The sequence below is a fragment of the Dipodomys merriami genome, unplaced genomic scaffold (genome assembly GCF_024711535.1).
Source record: "Dipodomys merriami isolate MVZ:Mamm:240054 unplaced genomic scaffold, mDipMer1.0.p SCAF_134, whole genome shotgun sequence".
Taxonomy (NCBI): Eukaryota; Metazoa; Chordata; class Mammalia; order Rodentia; family Heteromyidae; genus Dipodomys; species Dipodomys merriami.
The window spans coordinates 962,250-982,889 of NW_027202649.1; the positions used below are offsets into that span (position 1 = coordinate 962,250).

General features: G+C 46.2%; 1 protein-coding gene across 2 annotated transcripts in view; it reads right to left on the reverse strand.

Moving 5' to 3' along the window:
• Positions 1 to 6,352: 6,352 nt before the first annotated feature.
• The window catches only part of LOC138825091 (WW domain-containing oxidoreductase), a 737,534-nt gene continuing 723,246 nt past the window's right edge, over positions 6,353 to 20,640 (reverse strand). For both annotated transcript variants that reach the window (XM_070019466.1, XM_070019462.1), the window contains one exon: positions 6,353 to 7,577. In XM_070019466.1, coding sequence (XP_069875567.1) covers positions 7,389 to 7,577 — 189 coding nt within the window. In that variant the 3' untranslated portion in view covers positions 6,353 to 7,388. The remainder of the gene's footprint in view (positions 7,578 to 20,640) is intronic.

Consider the following 20,640-nt stretch of genomic DNA (forward strand, 5'->3'; position numbering starts at 1 on the left):
TCCCCCTCTAGGAATGAATAGCAAAAGGCCGAGTATTTCATCATAGTCTCCCAAATCTAGGCCACCTCAGGTGAAAATCCCCGGAACAGAGTCTGAAAGCCAGCCCTGCCTCAGCAAACCAGGCTGAGAAAGCCCAACATTTCCATTCAGGGCCAGGAAAGTCTTCAAACTTCCTCAGGAGCTTCTTAAGCAGAACAATTAATGCCACCAGAAAGGTTGGCAAAGCTGGCTGACCCAACGATGCGCTGGTTTCCTTCTGTTTTCTGTATTCAGCCCTTTAACAGTTCTGCTGACACAGCGCTGCTGCCGCCCTCTCCCATCCTGGCTCCAGACGGGCAGGAGAGCCGCACACCTTGCCACTTTCCTGGTGGGCATCTCTGCGAGATTAACCCCTGCCAAGTGCCAGACAGGCAGATCCACTGCGGGGAAATAAACAGATCAACAGCAAAACCACCTGGGTTAAAGACACCTGCTTTTCCCAAAGAAAACACACAGCATATATAAAAAGCCAGCTACCTGAGCAGCCAGAGAAAGTGACTGGAAAACAGCCTGGCGATGGACTATAGTCTCCTCATTGGAATGAGAGGAGAAAAATATCCAACGACCCCCACCCAAAGCATCTTCTGAATCATTATTTCTGCTCATATAAATGTGGCAAGGGAAGCAGTTACTTCCACTAACAACAAAATGATTAAATAACTACCATTGATTGATCTCTTCACGGAATACTGGATTATCAAGGTGTTCAAAGATCCAATTTAGCTGGGAAGGTGGCTCAGTGGTACAGTACTTGCCTTGCATGCCTGAGGTCCTGAGTTCGATTCCTCAGCACTACATAACCAGAAAAAACTGGAAGTGGCGCTGTGGCTCAAGTGGTAGAGCACTAGCCTTGAGCTGAAGAGCTGAGGGACAGCGCCCAGGCCCAGAGTTCAGGCCCCACGATGGACAAAACCAAACAAAGATCCAATTTATTTCACTTGGAATATATGAAATTGGGTAGGGTGTATAATCTCAGAAATATAAAAACCATAACTACGAGATACAGATCAGTTGTAAACTCCACTTAACAAGTAGAGGAAAACACACCAACCAGACTATTTCCCCGGATGGAACTGTGGCCCATGTGTTTTCCTTGATTCTTCCTCGCCCAATGCTAAGTGCGCATTTTGAACCTTCTAGTGAAACCAGCAAGACATTTTGTTAAAAGACGATAATTCAGAAGTTCTTTCTAAGACAATCCAACACCATTTCAGTTCCAAGATGGCCCTTTTTTTTTCATACGCCAATGTCGTCACAAAGCACCAGTGAAGGATATGAAGGCAAAAGCCACATGGGGGTGAATTCTTAATGGAGTCCTCAGGGAAGGGTGGAAATAGTAAAGCGAGGAGAGAAGGACAGAGGGCCGCAGAAGGAGGGGACGGAGGTGCAGAGCAAGCTGCCTTCAGGACAGACTCAGAGAGGGGATGGCACAGAGCAAGATCACAACAGGAAGCCTTGATCTCAGAGTCCGGCCGCTTCCTTGCTGGGGAAGGGCAGTCACCTGGATGACACAAAGACAGCATTTCAGATAAGCATAAGGCAAATGCACGGGTTGGCGCTCCGGAAACAGAACGTTATCCAAGTGGATTTTCTCCCCCAGGATGCCCAACCCCAAATGAGACACTGTCATAATCCCAACATCAAAGGACAGGCCCCATGGACGGACCCACCAATGGAACCAAGAAGGAAGCTAGAGTTAGAGACAGAGCCCCTCTCATCAAGAGGAGTAGCAGGAAGTTTTCCCCCTTACTGCTAAGAAACTGAAGGGCTGATTCTATCAAGAGTTGAGATAGAAGCCAGTCAGTCTCCCTGGTTGATTAGTACCGCTCATTTTTTTTTTTTTTTTGAATATCAGCTATGATTTTACTGAGGAAGCCTGGGTACTGAAGTAAACAGGGAAGAGACTTTGGCTTGGACCACATTCAAATGGGGCTGACATTGTGTCCATCTTAAAGACTGGAACGGAGGAGAGACAGGATGTTCACTGCTTGGTTAATGTGCTAAAGATGAAGTCCTTGTCTGGACTGAGACTTTCTGAGCAAGAACCTCTCCCTGTAGAGACTCTGAAATTTCCATGCTAATTAAAATTGTGAACTCTATCCTAGGGGACAATGGAAGACAAATGCTTATATTTTAAATAAGGAGGCTGGCTGCTGGGGAATATAGGTGATAACAATATGATGTTAAAGTAAGTAGAGAATAATGTGCATGGTACCCTCCTCGTGGATGAGACTATAAACAGAAGCACACACAGCAGGTGGCTATGACCCTTCTGGGGAGCACCTTTAGCCCTTGGACACTACAGCACGAGCCACACCTATGTGTGCAGGCTGCCCACAAATGTCTGCTGGCAAGAAAAATACACAGAGGGGAAACGCTGTGTGTGCAAAGATGCTGATGGAACTACCCAGTCAATTAACCAAGCAACAAACACTAAGAAATAACCCAAATGTCTGCCCATGGGGAAAATGAGATTCTACCACTAAGCATTATGAAGTATTATACATCTACTAAAAATCATTATAAGCTTTGAGAAATAAGATGATCTTGGGTGTGTGTGTGTGTGTGTGTGTGTGTGTGTGTGTGTGTGTGTGTGTGTGTGTGTGTGTGTGTGTGTGTGTGTGTGTGTGTGTGTGTAGAAATGAGATGCCATGAAGCTTTGAAAAGCAAAAAGAAAAGATGAAATTGTGTTATGGGAAGGTAGGATATTCAGCCTTCTTCTTCTTCTTCTTCTTCTTCTTCTTCTTCTTCTTCTTCTTCTTCTTCTTCTTCTTCTTCTTCTTCTTCTTCTTCTTCTTCTTTTCTTCTTCTTTTCTTCTCTTCTTCTTCTTCTTCTTCTTCTTCTTCTTCTTCTTCTTCTTCTTCTTCTTCTTCTTCTTCTTCTTCTTCTTCTTCTTTCTTCTTCTTCTTCTTCTTCCTCTCTCTCTCTCTCTCTCTCTCTCTCTCTCTCTCTGCCTCTCTTTCTCCTATCTTTGTTGTTGCTCCATCATTTAGAAACAATTCACAACAGTTCCTTCAGTGATTGTGTGGATCCTATTTTGTGTCAGTAGTATTCTACAGTCACTTCAACCAAACGGTTAAGCACAAAGTTCACACACAGGATAGACAGTGCTATTTTAGACACTTTTTTTTTTAACCTAAACTTCTAAAAATGGTACCTGCTTGGTGACCTGAATGGACAGTGATTTTGCAAACCAAGGCTTTCCGGCCTAGCATTGACCTTCATGAAAGCCATTAGGCTTCCTCCATTGAAGTTCAAAATAAAACCGTCCATCACCCCATTTTAAAGACCAAAACCACAAGCCACAGGCATCAGCCACTGACAGAAGATGCTTCAACTTCTTGCTTCCTATTGATGAGACGCAGTGAGGTTGCTCTTACTCAGGCATGAAAGTGGAAACCAGCCACCTTTGAGGTTTAAAGAGACAGAGAGACTCAGAAGAAAATGACCACAGAGGCCCTGGCTCTCTCTCTTTCCATTTTGAGGTGGGTTCGGTAGCCTCCGAGAGTTCTGGTTCTTGAATCCACCAGAAACTCTCAACCCAGGCAAGTCAGGCTGGCGCACCTCTACTTAACATCAAAACAGAAGAGAGGGCTTGTTGGGAAACATGATATTGGGGGGGTCTGGCCCCAATTTTGCCAGATCCATGCACAGTTTGTTACCAGGCAGGCATTCTACCACTTCAGCCACGCACCCAGACATGAGCTGTGAAGTTTATCCCAGACAGTGGCCACAGGAAGAGGGTGGGAGGTCAACTAGTCTTACTCTGTGAATAATTCATGCCTGCTATATAGGCTTACTGTGTGTCCTCTCTAGGTCACTGTAAAAGTGTGTGGGTGTGTGGGTCTAAAGGCAGAAGGAGGTGGAACACTCTGCATGGTTTTTGAGTGAAAAAATCAATGGATGATGGAGACCTGGTCTACATGGTGTGTGTGTGTGTGTGTGTGTGTGTGTGTGTGTGTGTGTGTGTGTGTGTGTGTGTGTGTGTGTGTGTGTGTGTGTGTGTGTTCCTAGTGCTTGAACTCAGGGCCTCTGGCTTGCAAGGCAGGTGCTGTACCACTGATACCATAGCTCCACTTGAGTAATTATTGAGGTAGGTTTTTCCCAAGGTTGGCTTCAACCCCTGATCCTCTCACCCGTGCTTTCCCTGAGCTGGGATCACAGGCATGAATCATCCTGCCCAGTGGCTTAGGGGAATCCTCTTCTCCCATTTCCACGTTCTCACTGGGCTGACTCAGGGTCTATGAAGAATCTGTGGGAGGAAGCAGGCGACCTGCACGTTCTCTTTGGTTCTGTGATAGTCAGGTGCTCCCTCTGGCTGATGCTGCTCCACTGCCACTTTCTTCCTGGCTCCAAGGCATAGCTTGGGATACAGTCAGACACCAGTGGTACCTCCTTTCCCCGTAAGGAAGCAGCTGTGGCTTCCGGCAGGGATGATATTCGGGGCCTGGAGATCACCGAGACCTGGGTGTGCCTCACAACTCTACCAACTCACAAGCTCTGGGCATGCTGGGACCTCATAAACGCCCCTCGTCTAAGTCTCCTCTACTGTAAGATGTTAAGAGGCCACTGCTGGTGGGCTTGTGGTCACATGAGAACTTCGAGACGATGGTGTAAGCCCCCTTAGTGGCCAGTGGCTTGCGATCATTCTCACCATAAGAAAGAGGTGATTTTGGTGACCATAACAGCTAGTCACCAAGCATCGCCTTTTCCTTTAATAAATAAAATGGTGATTTATTGAACCTGCTATGCCACAGGAGCAGCTCAAGGCACATGGCCCCAGATGTGAAGAAAATAGACAAACATCATAGAATTTGTAGTATAAGGAGACAGAAAGCCAGCAAGTTGACTCACAATGTGTCCAAAAGCACTGCTTGGAGGAAGGAAAATAAAGGGGCAAAGGAGGTTGAAAGGGGTGACATCATGAATGCAGTGGCCAGAAATGTCACCTCATCTAAAGCAAGCGAAGCAAAGAGGGAGAAGGCTCTGCAAAGCCTCTCTCCACCAAAGGGAACCTCACCAGTAAAGACTAGAGCAGGCTGGGAGTGGACTTGGCCTGTTGGACCATCACGAGAAGGGCAAAGATGGCTTCTGGCGGAGGTGGGGAATGAGTTGGAAGCTGATGGGAGGGGCAGATGATGAGAGAACTCACGGGCTGGCCTTAGCGACACAAAGGCTGTGCTAGTTAGCATTGGCTGTGGCTTGTGCTGTTTTGCAATTTGGGGGGAGGGTGGAGTGGGAAGGGGTCTCCTCTCCAGTAGGATGGTTCTGTTGGGGCAGATTAGCTTGGGATGGTTACACTCACGAGTCTCATGCTTAGTGTGCCGTGTGGTCCAGCAGTGTTTCTCCTCATCCAGCAGGCCAGCCCAGGCTCGTGAAGGCAGTAGTTTCCAAAGGACAGCCAGAAAGGGCAAGCCCTGGTGTGCCAGCCCAAGCGAATCATGTGGCCCATGTTAAGACTTTGTGTGGGAAGGGACCATCCAAGGTGCGGCCCGGGGGGAGGAAAATTAGGTGCACCATTTCAGAGAGGATAGGCCAGGCAAAGCATGTCTACGACAGTCCCAGAGTAATATGGATACTCTAAAGGAGGATGCAGCTCGAAGAGAGTCTGGAGCCAGACTCTGAGCAATGTTGTTCGGCTGGACTGGACCCAAGGGCAGAGGCCCAGAGGCCAGGCTTGAGGCTATCCCACGACTGAGGGAAGGAACAAGGATCCACATCTCACCGGAGCTTCCCATTGGCGTGAACTTCCCCTGTCCTGGCTCACCCTACTCTTGGAATTTGCAGATGTGGTACTTGGGATGTTTGTTGAATGAATCAATGAACGTATGAAGATTTGGTCTATATGACTCAGGGAGCATCTTAAAAGATTCCTCATCACTCCTGGCCTGAAAAATCATGGTGTAAAGGGGAAGGGGCAGTTGGGGAAGACTCACGCCTGTCATCCTGGCTACTCAGGAGGCTGAGATTTGAGAATCGTGCTTTGAAGCCAGTCCAGGCAGAACATTCCCTGAGACTCTTATCTCCCAATTATCCAGCAAAATGCCAGATTGGAGGCATGGCTCAGGTGGTAGAGCACCAAGGTTTGATAATCCTAGGAGAATAAACCATGAAGGGTTGAAATTATACTCTAACTAATTTAAAAAAAACAGATCTGGAGGTGGAATTATACAATAGTCATTGTTCTGCTTTCTTTCTTTCTCTCACAGAAAGTACGAAGCTGGCATGCTAATTGCGTGAGACAACTTGGCCCACGGACAGAAACAAAGCACAAACACAAAACACAAACTCAGAGAAGAAACAAGAAGAGTGTTTTCCTGGCATCTACAAGAAGCGCTTTATTTTTTTTCCCTCTAGATTTCTTTTTTAAAAAACAAAAATAAAATTAAAAAACACACACACACACACAACAACAACAACCTTGAAATGAACATTTAAAGAAACAATACAAACTTCAGACGATCCTATCCAAGCATGCTCTTTTATTAAGCCTGGGATGGGAGGAAGGGGTGGACGCCAACAACACCTAAGGCTAAAGCAGGTGGACCAGAAGCTGTGGGACCCCTTCTGGCTGAGAGTCCCTAAAACTGTTTGAAGACTGGAGGGAACTACCTTGTGTTCTCCACTCCAGGTATTTTAAGGACATGACGCTTCTTTTCCTGCCCATGTCAGTATCTAGGGTACGATTCACAGACATTCTTTGTTATAATCTCTACAGAATTTTTTGGTATAGCTTTGGCAAGGGAGTTGATGCTCAGGCAGCACTGCTGGACCCCTCAGCTCCAGCCATTCTACTTTACCTCTGGAGCTGCCATCTCGGTCCACTGGAATATATTCTGAGAACCTCTCCCTGGAGTTGTCAAGCCCACTCGGACAGTGGATGGAACAGTGATTCTTTTGGATTGATGCATCGTGGAGAGGTGAACAGGAGAAGGCCAGCGTCTGGCGGCAGTGTTGGTATTTTGTTGGGACCTCAGGACATCAGCATTTCTAGGAGTCCTAGCCAATGGCTTGTGCTTCTACAGTGGGAAAAGGAACCTGCATACCGTGCCGAGCTTCTGTTGTCCAGCAGGCCACCACCAGAAGGCCAAGGCACCCATACCTCACTCAGCCCCGGGAAAGTGACATCGCCCCTTTACCCCAGTCATTCCTTGTCTTCCCTTGGTAGTTAACATTTTTCAACTTGTTGCAATTGCGCTTGTTTCTTGACTCTTGAGGATCTGCATGTGAGGGCTGTGTACCCCCAGGATGCCACGGTGGTCAGGGATCCAGTGGTGGACCATTAGGAGACCCACAGGGAGCACAGGCCCCGCAGACGAGGCGTGTGCCCATCCTTGTTGGGCTCCGCTTAGCTGGACGGGCTGCCCAGCCGCTCTTGGATCAGCCTCTCACTGAGCACCCACAAGGCCCGGGCCATCTCCTCGCTCTGAGCTTCCGGGGAGGGCAGGCAGCGACAGCAGTTGTTGAAGTACATCCCTCCTAGACCGTCCAGCTCCGGAGCTGCAGCACAGAACACCGAGGTGGCAGCTCCCTGTTGCTGGAAATGAGGGGGGGGGGGAGAGAAAAGGAAGGATGAGGTCATTCATTCTAGCCATCTGGAAATTAGCAAGCAAGCCTCCCCTGCTACCCAGTTCTGCATGGCAGACGGTCCTGAACTCAGAGCACAGGGCTGGGAAAAGTACGAGGTGATCATCCAGGAACCGTGAGTCTATAAAACTCTGCTTGTAAAGCTGGTGTGAGTTTTTACACCTCATCTAGAAAAGACTTGGAATACGAAGACTTCATATCAGTCCACTGTGTCAGATGACTTCCGCAGAAAGACAGAATGATGGCGTCCTTTCCCAACGCCTGAGAAACAAATCCATCTGCAACCCCTTGACTTCTCCAAGTGTAACGTAATTTGATGCCAAGCTCTTTCTAGAACCTTCTATTGGAATTAAATCCACTGCTCTTAATTGTAGTTCATCAGGGAGAAAACCCAAGTGAGGCTGGTGCCAGAACTTTCTCGTGGTGCTGCTAGAGGAAGGGTTTGAATGCTGTGGAAATGTGTGATTCCCCTCCCCCACCCCCATGCATGCGTGCACAGGCGCAGTCACTAATGCTTCTAGAAAGCCTTTCTCCAATGATCAGATTTCTCTCAGATTTACAATGGAACGGGGGGGGGGGGGGTTGTGCTCAGGGGGTATGTTTCCTTCTAGCTCCCTTCAAAACCCATCCCTCCCATCCACCTTTAGAGGGATGGTTAGGGCTGAGATGAGGGATGTGGGGACTGATTGGGGTACCATGTCATCTGGACTGACAGGAATGTGGTCAGGGATTCTGTAAAGAGGGTTAGAAATCACTTTGCCTTGCAAGCCATAATTAAAAATAATAGGTTGCTCTTCATAGACAGACACGGTACGCATGGCTCTAATTTAAAACCAATACAGTTTATCTGGCATCTTATGATTATTTATGGGTATCATAGCCCTTGCTACACCAACTAATTATCAGCCGATGGGGAGTGGGTTTGCAAGCGAGGACTGGGGAAGGTAATATGGCCGCCTTTAGGAAAAGCATGAAGGATGCTCCATTGCAGGGAAAATGGGTTTCGGTCCCTACGGAAAGGCCACTGTTCTCTGCTCCTGCAGAGTTTATACTGTGCTGGGTGAGATGGAATCAGGCAAGGGACAGCCGTCCATGGGGTTTGGTTTGCATTCACTGGTTGCATTCTAGAAGCACTGGGAACCAGGCCCATGGAGAACCTGGTGTAATCTAGGAAAGGGCTGTAAAGCTGTTTCATCTCAGCTCCGGGGCCTGGCTCTGCAGCCACGTTTGCACTGGCCTGAAAGGGAAATGGTCCAGTGAAGCTGGGTGGGCAGGGTGGGAGGTGGGAATGACAGGATGATGACATGAGTGTCCATTGTCTCTGCTCCAGAATTCCAACATCACTTGGACGTCATTAAGCGGTCACTGGTTTGGTGCCTTCCCCAATCCTCTTAGCTATGTTTGCTCTTCTCTCTAGCCAGTTAATTTCTTGGATTCAGCTGTTTTCTGTCTTTCCTGAGTGGTTCGTGGGGCTCAAGTCTAATGGAGAGGAGCTCCGGCTCTCCAGGCTCTGCTGCCTTGAGTTATGATTCCTGCTTAGCACCTGTTTAGCACCATACACATCTAAAGGCCTGCAAGTGATTCAGCTGACTCTTTTAGAGGTGACCTCCAAAAGCATCTCTAAAGACAGAGCAAGGAGTAAGATGATCATCCAGCCAACACAAGCCGAATAGCATGCTTGCCTGGGTTCTTGGCCCTGCTCAGTTGGCAATGGTGCTTTGCATGAATTTCAGAATATCTGTCCTGGATTTCCATTTTACTTTATAGCTGCCACCAAACCCCAACCATGGAAGATGGTCAGGTGACTTGACTTCCCATCTACTCCTAAAGCATTGAGTGAGAGAATCCTGTCGGCTTTTCTCCAAGTCTAGCCAGACAGAATTCTTCCAGGCCCAACGTAGATGTGTGCCCCAGTCAGTGGGCAGGCTGCACCCTTACACCTTGGGATGGTATTTGTGCAAAGGAAGTTTGCAGTCAAGCTAATAGAAGAACAAGAGGCATGGGTTTTCCCTTTATGGAATGTGCAAGCCATTGCAATCAGCTAAGTTCCACACAAATTTATCTTTGGCTATCATACTGCAAACTGCGTTTTAGAAAAAGCCCAATGTTTTATCAAGAGTTGGCTTCAGTTCCTTGCCACTGGACTTTATGTGGTCTCTACTTGAAATGGTATTATGGATAGGTAGTTCTGGCTTCGTGGAAGAAGACAATGTAGGAAGAGTACAGAGGCCACCTTCAGCGCTGAACAGATCGGTTGTGTACTCCTGCCATGATCTCCCTGCCCCCTCATGCTTGCTTTGACTGGTACTTGAATTATTTTTTTCTTTCCACAGTGGACAATTAAGTGGTGACAATGCCCCACGACCCCCTAGGCTTCTTGGGGAATTCTCTTTTCAGTTGCTCTGACGGCCCTCTCTGAGTGACATCTTTATAGGACATTACGTGATGACAGTTTAATAACAAGTTCTTCTTTTGGGGCTCATCAGCGTTTAGATCTGAATACCATCAGCATGAGACTGGGTCACATTAGTGAAATCTCATTAGTAAACAAGGCTGATCCAAGATAAAACATTTTTAAACTGATAAAAAAGTGTGCTTTTTTTGTTTTTTTTTATATAGAGCACTTTAATCATCATCAAATGACTCCCTGCCACTTTTTTTGGGCATCCATACATAATTCAGACAAGGTGAAAGAAGTATGGAAAAGAAACATTAATAACCCTGGTATCAAATATTATTTGAAGGCAGGATTTTCCAATTGTCACCATTGCTTATGAATTCACCGTGAGAAAATGACAGCGGCTGCAGGTCCGGGTTCCCCTGATCTGTTTCTTGAGGACAATTTATCAGGATGCATGTAGTGCCAACCACCAGAATGCCTCAGACTCAGCCCACAGTGACTTCTCGTGTGGATGACATGGTACTGAGAATGTCTAGGAAACCCAGCAGAATCTTTAATCATGCCTGAAATGCCATTTCTAATCGACGCAGACATTTGTGAGCAGCTAGAGAAGACCTGGACCATCAATCTCTACAGTGTCTGTAAAATTATCCAGGATGCATCTTTGGGATTAAGTGGAGAACATCGTAGGAAGAAGAGTTCATCATTCTCTTCCTGAAACCATTTGTCAGATTTCCAGCATCATCTTCAACCTCAGAATGCTGGGATTCAGGAAGTAGCTACCACTGATGATGGAGGCTCTGAGATCTGAATTATCCATCCTTTCCAAAACCCCTTGTTGGGCTTAAAATGTTAAGTAGCTGCTTTTCATCAACATTTATCTGATAAGTGCTAGCCATCAATTTGTAGCTGTCAGCACAGACTACAAATGAATATCGACTCCTTTAAAGGAGAGGGTATGGAGGTTTCTGATAAACAATACATGGTAAAAAAAAAACCCACATATTCATATCTGTAGAGCATTCGTGGATACTCCGATGTGTTACTTATGTCTTAACAGAACACACATTAGTTATACAATTAATGTTTCGTTTTCAGGTGTCTCTGTTCTACTATGCATGCTTATTTAAAAGAGAAGAATAGATTCCTATCTTAAACTATATGTACCCATGACATGCATTTAAAAAAATAGATACACTACCATGGCATATCTATATATCCAATGATTACCAGAGCAATAGATGCTCTAAGGTTGCTTGATCACAAACATATCAATACCAGAACATTGTACCACAAAAACCGTTAGTTAATCTATGCAAAAGGTAGAGCTGTGGAAGGGGAATGGTCATTGCAGAGCCAAATTCCAGAGGCAAAGAGGTGATCTGCAGATTTGGCCAAAGGTGAGTGCAATCTACAAACCCTTACCTTTCTCACTGTTGCTCATCTTGGGGACACTAGGCAAAGCAATCAACTTCCCAAATGCAAGACTAGGTTACACAACCCAGGGGGCCCTGTGAATACCCAACCCAGAGAGGAAGCATCAACCAGAAAGCCATGGTGGAGACGAATGGTGAGCACCCCAATGTGTATGAAATCAATGGTGACCTCCATGGCTTCTCCATCCTTCCCTATCTTCCTGAAAGGCATGGCTCAGTGTTCCAGAGTTTATCTCTGAGTACCTTGGTAGTTGGAAGTGAGAGGTTCTTAAAAACCATTATGGCTCCATTGCTGATTTGAAAGACAAACGAAAGGAAGCTGCTCAGGGGAATACTACTTATAGTTCTCGACTTGTAGTTCAAGAACAGTCTTTCTGTACATACATTTGCTACACATCCTTTTAGAAAGCCCTCTGGTTGATACCAGGAGGCCCGTGGGCCTCTCTGATGCCAGTGATACAGCCAACCAGCCCTTCTCCTCCCCTGGGAGACTGACATAATTGAACGACACCATGCACTTTGGAATAAGTACACCAATCCTGCAAAAAATCATGTGTGGGGCAGGGGGAGAAGGGACGAAAGCAGAGATCTGAGGGTGGGGGAATGGGAGAAGGAGTCTGTCCTACACATCACTGTGTTTTCCGGTATGTTTCACCCAGTGGTAGCCTATCACTGCGGAGGACTTAGCAAGCACCTGACAAGACTCTTTTCTAGCCCTCACCCAACTCCACAGACCTTTTCAATCTCCATTTACAGGGATGCCCTCTGCGTATCAGAGGTCAAAAGCGTTTTGTCCAAAGATACCCAGAAAAAATCACAGATGGACGGTTCCAAGCACCATGAGAATCAGTGCATGGCGCCTTCTTCCACGTGTGACACACACTGGCATGCTGCTCAGCCTTTTGTGTGTCTCCCACTCAGATCCAGTTTCCTTGTACCATCTCGTCTTCTTGTTAACCAGGCCATGCCACAGAGGGACACAGCTGACATGGCCTCAAATTAAACATGGCGGCTGTCTGGTGTTCAGAGATATTTTTCCCCCCAGTGTCGATTTAGGCAGGAGCTAAACTGAAATCAGAATCATTTGGATTCACAAAAATGAAGGCTTAGTGCCCTCCTTATGATCCAATAGCAAATACAAAGATCGCCTTAATAAAAAAAAAAATCACCTGATTCAAAGTACCATCTCCAGGTGCCAAGTTAGGTAACTTTCTCCTTAAACGACAGAGCTTTACCCAGCATGGATATCAAGATGGGTCAACCCTCAGCCGTCTTTAGATTTCCCCTAGAAGAGCCAGCTGTGGCATGCTCAAGCAGGTCTGCAGAGAAAACATATCCCCATTCCCTGCCTCCCCCTCCCCCAACAAACCCCTAGCAAATTCACGTCTACAAATTTCCTGACTGTTGATTCCCAAAAAGGCCTTTGACAATACAAGCTTAGGTGAATACAAGTCCTCCGTGTGGGTATTAAAAGGCATATTCTTCAATAGCCCTGGGGAATTCAGCAAACGCACAGGATGTTCTTAGCATGTATTACAGAAGGGGAATGCAAGCCATTTTCCACAGGGGGTGAGGAAGATCAGGAGAGCGGATATTTGTTTTCAGGTGTTCACAGGGTGAGGGAAGGCTCAGGAGAAGCCACTGAGCTCACGGCCCCCGTATCCTGTAGAAGGAAACGTGGCTGCCTGAGGTCCGTGGTCTTGATAGCATGTCCCAGAGCTTACCCTGACCACACATTTTGTTTGCAAACAAACAAACAAAAAACAAACCAAAATAAACCAGTCTCACGAGTGTGAAAAACCTGAGACTCCTTTTTGGTTGACTCTCCTAGGAAGGTTGAAGAATGCCATTTCCTAAGTGACACTAGGGTCACAGTGTGTGGACCAGGAGCTCTGAGGGCAAGCGAGCAGTGAGGCATGCCAGTCTATCTCCAGACTTGTAGACCGGCCAGCACAGGACACGGCCCCACACTGCGGGAAATGAAGGAGGAGCAAGAAGGCCACACAGCTTTCACAGGACGGCCATGGGCTCAGGGAGTTTCTGAGAGGGCCCGGGGACTTTCCTGTTCACAGGGTAGGCATGCCCTCAAATCTACACTGGGTCTCTGGCCAAACACGTGCTTTTCTAGCAAGATCACTGAAGGAGTTTTCAGAAGCTTGATCGGATGGCCCCCGGGAATGAGTTGGAAAGCCCTCTGGAGTCTTTTCAGCCATAGTTGCAGGAAGCAGCCCAATGACCAGGGAGTTTCAGGGGGAAAGTTGGGCAGGACTCGTCGAAGGTTTTAGAGGGACATCATTGGCTTCTTATAGAAGTCAAGAGAAGGAAGAAAGAGGAAGTGTCAACCACACAAAGTTGTCCAAAGTCAAGTTTGTTCTAGGAAGTCCTGGCAGGAGGAATGGGTGAGGATTTTAACTTAGCTTATCCCCAGGATAGAAGGAAGGGCAGAGTGAACCAGGCAGACCCCCAAAGATCTGTTTTCAAGAGGCTGAATGGATCTGAACTGTTTCTGGAAATAGGTGAAATCCTTTATATATGTTCCTAACACCCTAGAATTCTTACCATAAATGTTCCAAAGTTTCTGTGACAGATTTATGAATGGTTTAAGAGCATGGAGATGCACTATTTAGACGTGCTGCTCTTATGAACTGACCCCTAGAGAGATTTGCTTCGGTGGGGAGGGATGAGGAGGTATTACTAATGAGGAAAAGAAACAGGAATGGAGGCACAATCTATGGGGGGGGGGGTAGACTTAATGCTTCAATTTGTGTCTGCCAAAGGTGTTCTAGAACTGATTGGACCCGAGGGACTCTCACAATACATAGGAGACGGTATGGATTCTGTTTTGCATCCATGGAAGCGTTCCCTGGGCAGGGATTCACCTGGTGATATCATTGGTAATGACCACATTTTTTCACATTGTTTCTTTTTGAATGGACAGCTCTCTTGCTAGGATGGAAAACTGTATTGGGATGTCCATTTTTCCATGAGTTTGCTTGAAAAGATCAATCAGAAGAGCCATGAAAATTTGCCATGGGAACGAGCATCTTACTGATAATAATAGCCCCATCTTTCTACCTGGGATAAGTCTGATGGCTTGCCCACCAAAATCTCACAACTGGGTCACGTCCATGCCAGTGTGGAAGGACTTCTGAGTGTTTATAAGAGAGAAAAGAAGATATTTGAGCTTGCGTTAATTTGATACATTTTACATTTTTACTCTACTTCTTTAATCTCCTGGATAGCTAGCCCTATTATACTGTATATAAATGTATGCTTCTGTACTTACCATGTATACTGAAATAAATCTTTGACATTGTTGCCAGGCAGAATGAATGGGTCCAGTTCTAATATAATCGTTCAAAGAGTGTCTGCACACTACAAACACTTTTCTCCTTTCCTTTTTGGCATAGTAGCTCTACTCAGTCGGCCTGCCATATTAGCTCTTTAAGAAAAGTGCAAACAGACTGCTTTGTGAGCAGGCAGGATTTCAGGGCAAACCTCAAACAAGCTGTTTGTTCAGATTGTACGCCTAGGTCCTCCATGGACTGTATCACCTAAAACCGAAAAGGCATTGGGAAACAATAAACATGGGGGGGGGTGTCTCTAATCGGACCCCTTTGAGGTAGGAAGTTAACTCCTCATTTGTCATCCCAAAATGAATCAGGAGGATGGGCTGGTAGGAATTCTGATCTCAGAGGCAGGAGGACTCTATGTCCAGCTCCTCCACATCAAACTGGACATGTCGCCTTGAGGTTTATGTAGTTTTGTAGAGACTTCCTTGGAACAGGTAATCTCTCAGGCTCAAAGATGCTGGCCTCGTTACTATTTCATTTAGAACATTCTGTGGAGGGTATCTCATTTATATTACTTTCATAATTAATGGTGATAGCTCAGGCACTGCCTTTACACAGAGGGGATCACTTCACAGTGGTCGATGGGTAATGAGAAACAATAGATATTTCATTCACCAGCAGCTCGTTGCTAGTTAGTAGAAAATGATCGTGTGTGCTGTCGCTTTAATTGCCAGGGTAAATAATTCTGCCTGGGTGTTGGTGAGCATTTTGAAGCACTTGATGCAAATAGACTAGAAACAAAACAAAACAAAAGAAATTACCTTGATTATGCAACACCTTAGCATAGGAAGTTACAAAGGTATGTCTTTTTTTAAAAAAATTGCACTCTATCATGCAAATATTATCTAAATATGCATGTACTGACTACTTATCTACTGTATTTTAGGAAATACAATTAAGCCACCTTTCTCTTCTCCTATGTAGACTGTAAATAACTGTAGAGCTTTCTCTTGTTTCCCTATGTAAATATATGTAAATACTAACAAGCTATGCATGCTGATATTCTAGGCAATTTCAGGTACTTTTATAATCTGAAGGCATGTACTTGAACTGGTTTGTTAAGGGGGGCATATGGGGGAGGGGGGTTCGGCTCTCTCAAACTCTTTAAAGCTGAATAGAAATTAAAGATTTCTTCCTAAACTACGTGGCTTCTTTTGTTTGCTTTCTTTTCCCTGGCTGCAGCCTCCTCCCCGATCCAGGCTCCCTTACTTCTCTCTCGCTTCTCACTGGCAAGAGAAACTGAGCAATTCCAGGCCCAGAAACAATCGCTGAGCTGCCTGGCTTTTGATGTTGACACACTCTGCTTGGCTTTTCAAAAGTATTTCTGGAATCATAGGTCGCTTGGATTTTTCAGATTTTTCTGTCAAAAAAAAATACCCCAAAACTTGAGTGAAAACAATTATCTTGTCCCTTTCTTTGGTGTCAAGCACAACAAAAACTCTATGAGAGTCCTGTCATTAATATTCCAAAGATGTAGAAACTGAGTCACATTAAAACATAAAATTCCACCAAAACTCTGGTAGACCAATAAACCTTTTCTATACATAGATTAAATATCATTTGGACTCCGTGGGCCCAATGGTTTCTGTTGTAGCTGTTGAGATTGGCCACTGTCATTGCAAAAGCAATAGTCAACATCCACTAAAACAAACATGGTTGTGTTTCAATAAAACTTTATTTACAAAAACAGGGAGTGGACAGAATGTGGCCTCCAGGCTACTGTTTACCAATCTTTGCTCTATATACTGTGAAAACTCAGTTGCTCTTCAATAGACCATTAGTATCTTCCTTAGGAGTGTGTTTTGATGGCCTTGGGAAATACTTGAATCAACTGAAAATTCTCCATCTTATTCCTGCAAATACCAGTGCTCTTATAGAAGCCATGAAATAATGAGGTGAGCACAAACAAAATCACCTGAGATTATAAATCAAGCTGTCTTCCTCAGACAAATTATATTGCCAAGTTTCCATTTGGTTACCTTTTGTTTTCACAAATGGGGACACAGGAAAAAAAAAAAGTAAAAAAAAAAAAAAAAGACAAGGTTTAAACAAAAAAGAGAGGAACCAAACAACTCTCCCTCTTCAAGAGAGGAAAGAGGCCATTACCTCCGGTATCTATGGAAACCAGGGAGCACGCTCACTTTTTAATGGTTAGAACACAGCGCTTGTGTTTGAAGATATTTTGCCCAAATGTGATGCTCCCGTATAAATGCATTAATTGACAGTTTCCTCCGGGACATTTTTTATTTTTTATTTTTGAAGTTTCCAAACTTAATTTGATAGCACAAAGAACTGTCTGCAGCCCTGGAAGACTGCGGCAAAGTCAGGTCTTTCACAAAACAGAATCAGCTGGGGCATCACGTACAAATCCAGATGAGCAGATGCAGACCCTGCCCTCACTGCCTGTAATTTTCCACTTAAGAAGTCCTCCTCGGGAGGACTGCCCAATGTGGGCAGGGAGAAAGAAGCCCTTTCCAGCCTCTGCTGGGGACGAATCGATACTCCTGGCTGTTCAGTCCTGGAGGGAACAGGAGGAGGAGGTGGGAAGAGCTGGCGCTTCTGCGGAGCCCGTGGTGGTATGAGATGGTAGGAAAAGCCCAAAAGTTGAAGCAGAAAGCACTCAACTGGAATCCTGTCTTTTTGCCAGCTGTCAGCACTGCAGCAAATCCCTGGGCCTTGATCTCTCTATTTTTGAAGGAGGCAAAAAGCACCCCTCTCCTGGCCTCTGATAAGGATAATCTATAACGTTTGATCATGCTCTGTGTATAAAATAAGCACAAGTTCAAAGGTAGCTACAATTCTATTTGGAACAAATTTAAACACAGAAACATATAGATCAGACTATCTTGGGGTTCCCCCCCCAATTTAGGGGACTTACATAGGGTGAAACTTCTGCCTTCTAAGCTAAATCCTTCTCTTCAATCACACTCAACACTCAATATATCTGGATCCTCTACTGGCTGTGAAATCCATTGCTCCTCTAGTCAGAGCCAAGTTCAAGTCCATGTTCCTTGAACATCAACACTTGAACCACTACCGTTTTGTTTTGTAAAATACATGCATCCACCCCAGTTGGGGGTATTAGCTCCATGTCAGCGATGAGAAAACTGAGGGACAAGAGTGGTGTTGGCTGTCTAAACGCCCACTACCAAGTGAGTGGTAAAATCCTTTGTGAAATCCACGCCTACTTGTGGCGTGTTCTTCCCTTATTGGTCCTTGTGCACCTCTGTTATATCTCCTATGAGCACTTAAACCTGTCTCCTTATTCTACTGAAGAATTCTGCTGAATTTCTGCTTCAAAACATGAGAACTATCAGGGATCCCAAAGCCCCGAGGCCAACTAGAAGATCAAAAGTGAATAAATGAATCAATGAATGTGCACTTGCAGCCATTCAACTGGTGGCTGTTTAATCTGCCTTTTTCTCTTCATACCTGCTGAAAAGCTGATGTTCAACAGCAGGTTGAAAGTGTCAGTGATTTGGAGCCAAAATGCTCTGTGGTAGAGAGGTAGGTAGGTTGACCATAGGGGAATCTATCACAAGGATGCCAGCTGATTGGCTAATGGTACCGGAGGGGAACAGAATGCTGTTGTGATCCAGGGCCATGGCTGCTGGTGTCTCCACCATGCTGGAGCTTGGAGCCGTGAAGCCTATGGCTACCTTCAAATTTTAGGAGGTAATGACAACTGCGAGTCCACCCCAGCCTGATGAGAGCAGTAGGCCTTCTAGAGCTCACTCTACAACCATCATCTGCTTCCTGATGCCAGCTTTTGCTTTGCCTCTTGGGCAGACATTCTCTCCCTAGCTGACCTCTATTTTGCCCTTTGGATTCTAGGAGAGGTCCAGTCTGCACAGTGCCTTGTGGGCCTTCCCTGTGGAGAATCCCCTGGAACCAAGCCCTAGCTCCACCCCTTTAGCCAGACTGTCCACCCAGGGCTCAGTTTATCACAGCAGTCACTGGCAAGCCCTTCCATCAGCTCTGCATCTCCATGCCAAACACCTGCCAGTCTTTTCCAGGCAAAGCATGAGCCTTAATAGTTGTAAAAAGGAGGGTGGATATGATCCTAGGAGCCAGGGCAGGAATTGTGGTGGTGGTAATGGCTGCTGGCTATGGAGATTCTATCAAGTACTGGCTACCTGTGATGACCTGTGATTCTCACGACAGCCTCACCTTACCAGGTAGACATCACAGTAAAGGGAGACATCAAGAGACTCATGGTCACAGGCCTGTGGAACTCGGGACTACGATCCAAACTTGAGTTCATCTCCATTCCCCTTAGCTTTATTCTCTGCCTCTGCACTTGAGCATCCTGGGATCAGACTTAAATTTGGACAACTTAGCCCTGCCCATCAAAACCAAGAAAGCAGTGCGTGATCTCTGCCTGGGTGGATGGATTCCTCCAGGGGCCCAGTCCCCTTCTCAGAGCCTGGGGGTCCTCCGCTCCCAGGCTCCCGCCCTGGTACCCTCAGGGCACCGTTTCTCCCAGCATGTGACTTTGGACCATTCCCCAGCAGAGAGCTGAAGCAGCATTCCTCTTCTACGAATGGCTCTGCATTCAAGGAATCCTGCTGCCTGGAATGAGCTTGGGTTGATGTCTTGGCTCCCGCGGGTCACCTGGCCCATGCACCAGGCAGCCTCGTGATCAGCCGACTCTACTTGGAACTCTCTTGGCCTCCCAGCTCAGAGAAATGCTGAACTCATGATAGTGGGGTGCACCAAGGAACATCTTACTCTGCTTTTTTTCCCCTCCCTTCTGGCTGCCACACCTGACAGGGTCCAGCCTCTTGCGAACACCTGCCTTTTGAAAAGGAAGGCACAAAGACACCAAGCAAGCAGTCAGGGAGGATTCAAAACCCACCCGAGTTCCAGGCCTTCTGGTTGCCAAGGTGTTTGGAAGTCTGGCCTCTTCTCACAGATTGCTTGGGATTGCTGATTGGATGACTTTATGTGACAGTCCCTCCCTTTAGTATGTGAATCCCATACAGGGTCTTAGATACTCTCCCTGGCACTTCCGTCATGCCAAGAGTTAGAACTGTCACTAAATTCTTACTAAAGCCCATGGAAGGTATTAGCAGTTCTTTTCATTGATAGAGGAAACAAAGCTCAAGCAAGTGAAAGGAGTTAGTAACAAACAATTGTCACACATCGATTATGCGCTGGGTGCTTGCCTCATGTGTCTGTGTATTCCATGTGAATTCCCTGTTGAGCAGGTTGGCACACGTGCCCTCATCCCAAATTAAAGCCAGGGAACTGAAGTCCAAAGACAGGAAGCTCTTTGACACTGTCAAAGGTCAAGCGAGAAGCTAGTTATGATAGAATATGCTGATGTTTGCAGCACTGAGACAGAAGGATCGCAAGTTCGAGGCCCGCTTGAGGTTAAGTACCTCAAGTTAGGGAGTTGCAGCCCAGCCTGGGATACAGGGTGAGACCCCATCTCAGGACAAAAAGGGTAACAGAGTTAAAAGTTACATCCAAGCTGGGCACCAATGGGTCACGCCTGTAATCCTGGCTACTCAGAAAGCTGAGATCTGAGGATTGTGGTTCAAAGTCAGCCTGCGCAGGAAAATGAGAAACTTGATCTCCAAGAAACTACTCATAAAAGCCAGAAGTAGCGCTGTGGCTCAAGTGGTAGAGCCCTAGCCTTGAGCCCAAAGAGGCTCTGAGTTCAAGCCTCTCAAATATGTCCAACAATACATCCAACAATTGCACCCTGATAAACAGGTCTGGGTCCCTAAGCACGTGCGGCGGGAGCATGGCACCTGCGGCTATGATTCTGAGCTGCCATCACCGGAGACCTCCCGACAGCAACAAGAACTTAGCCCT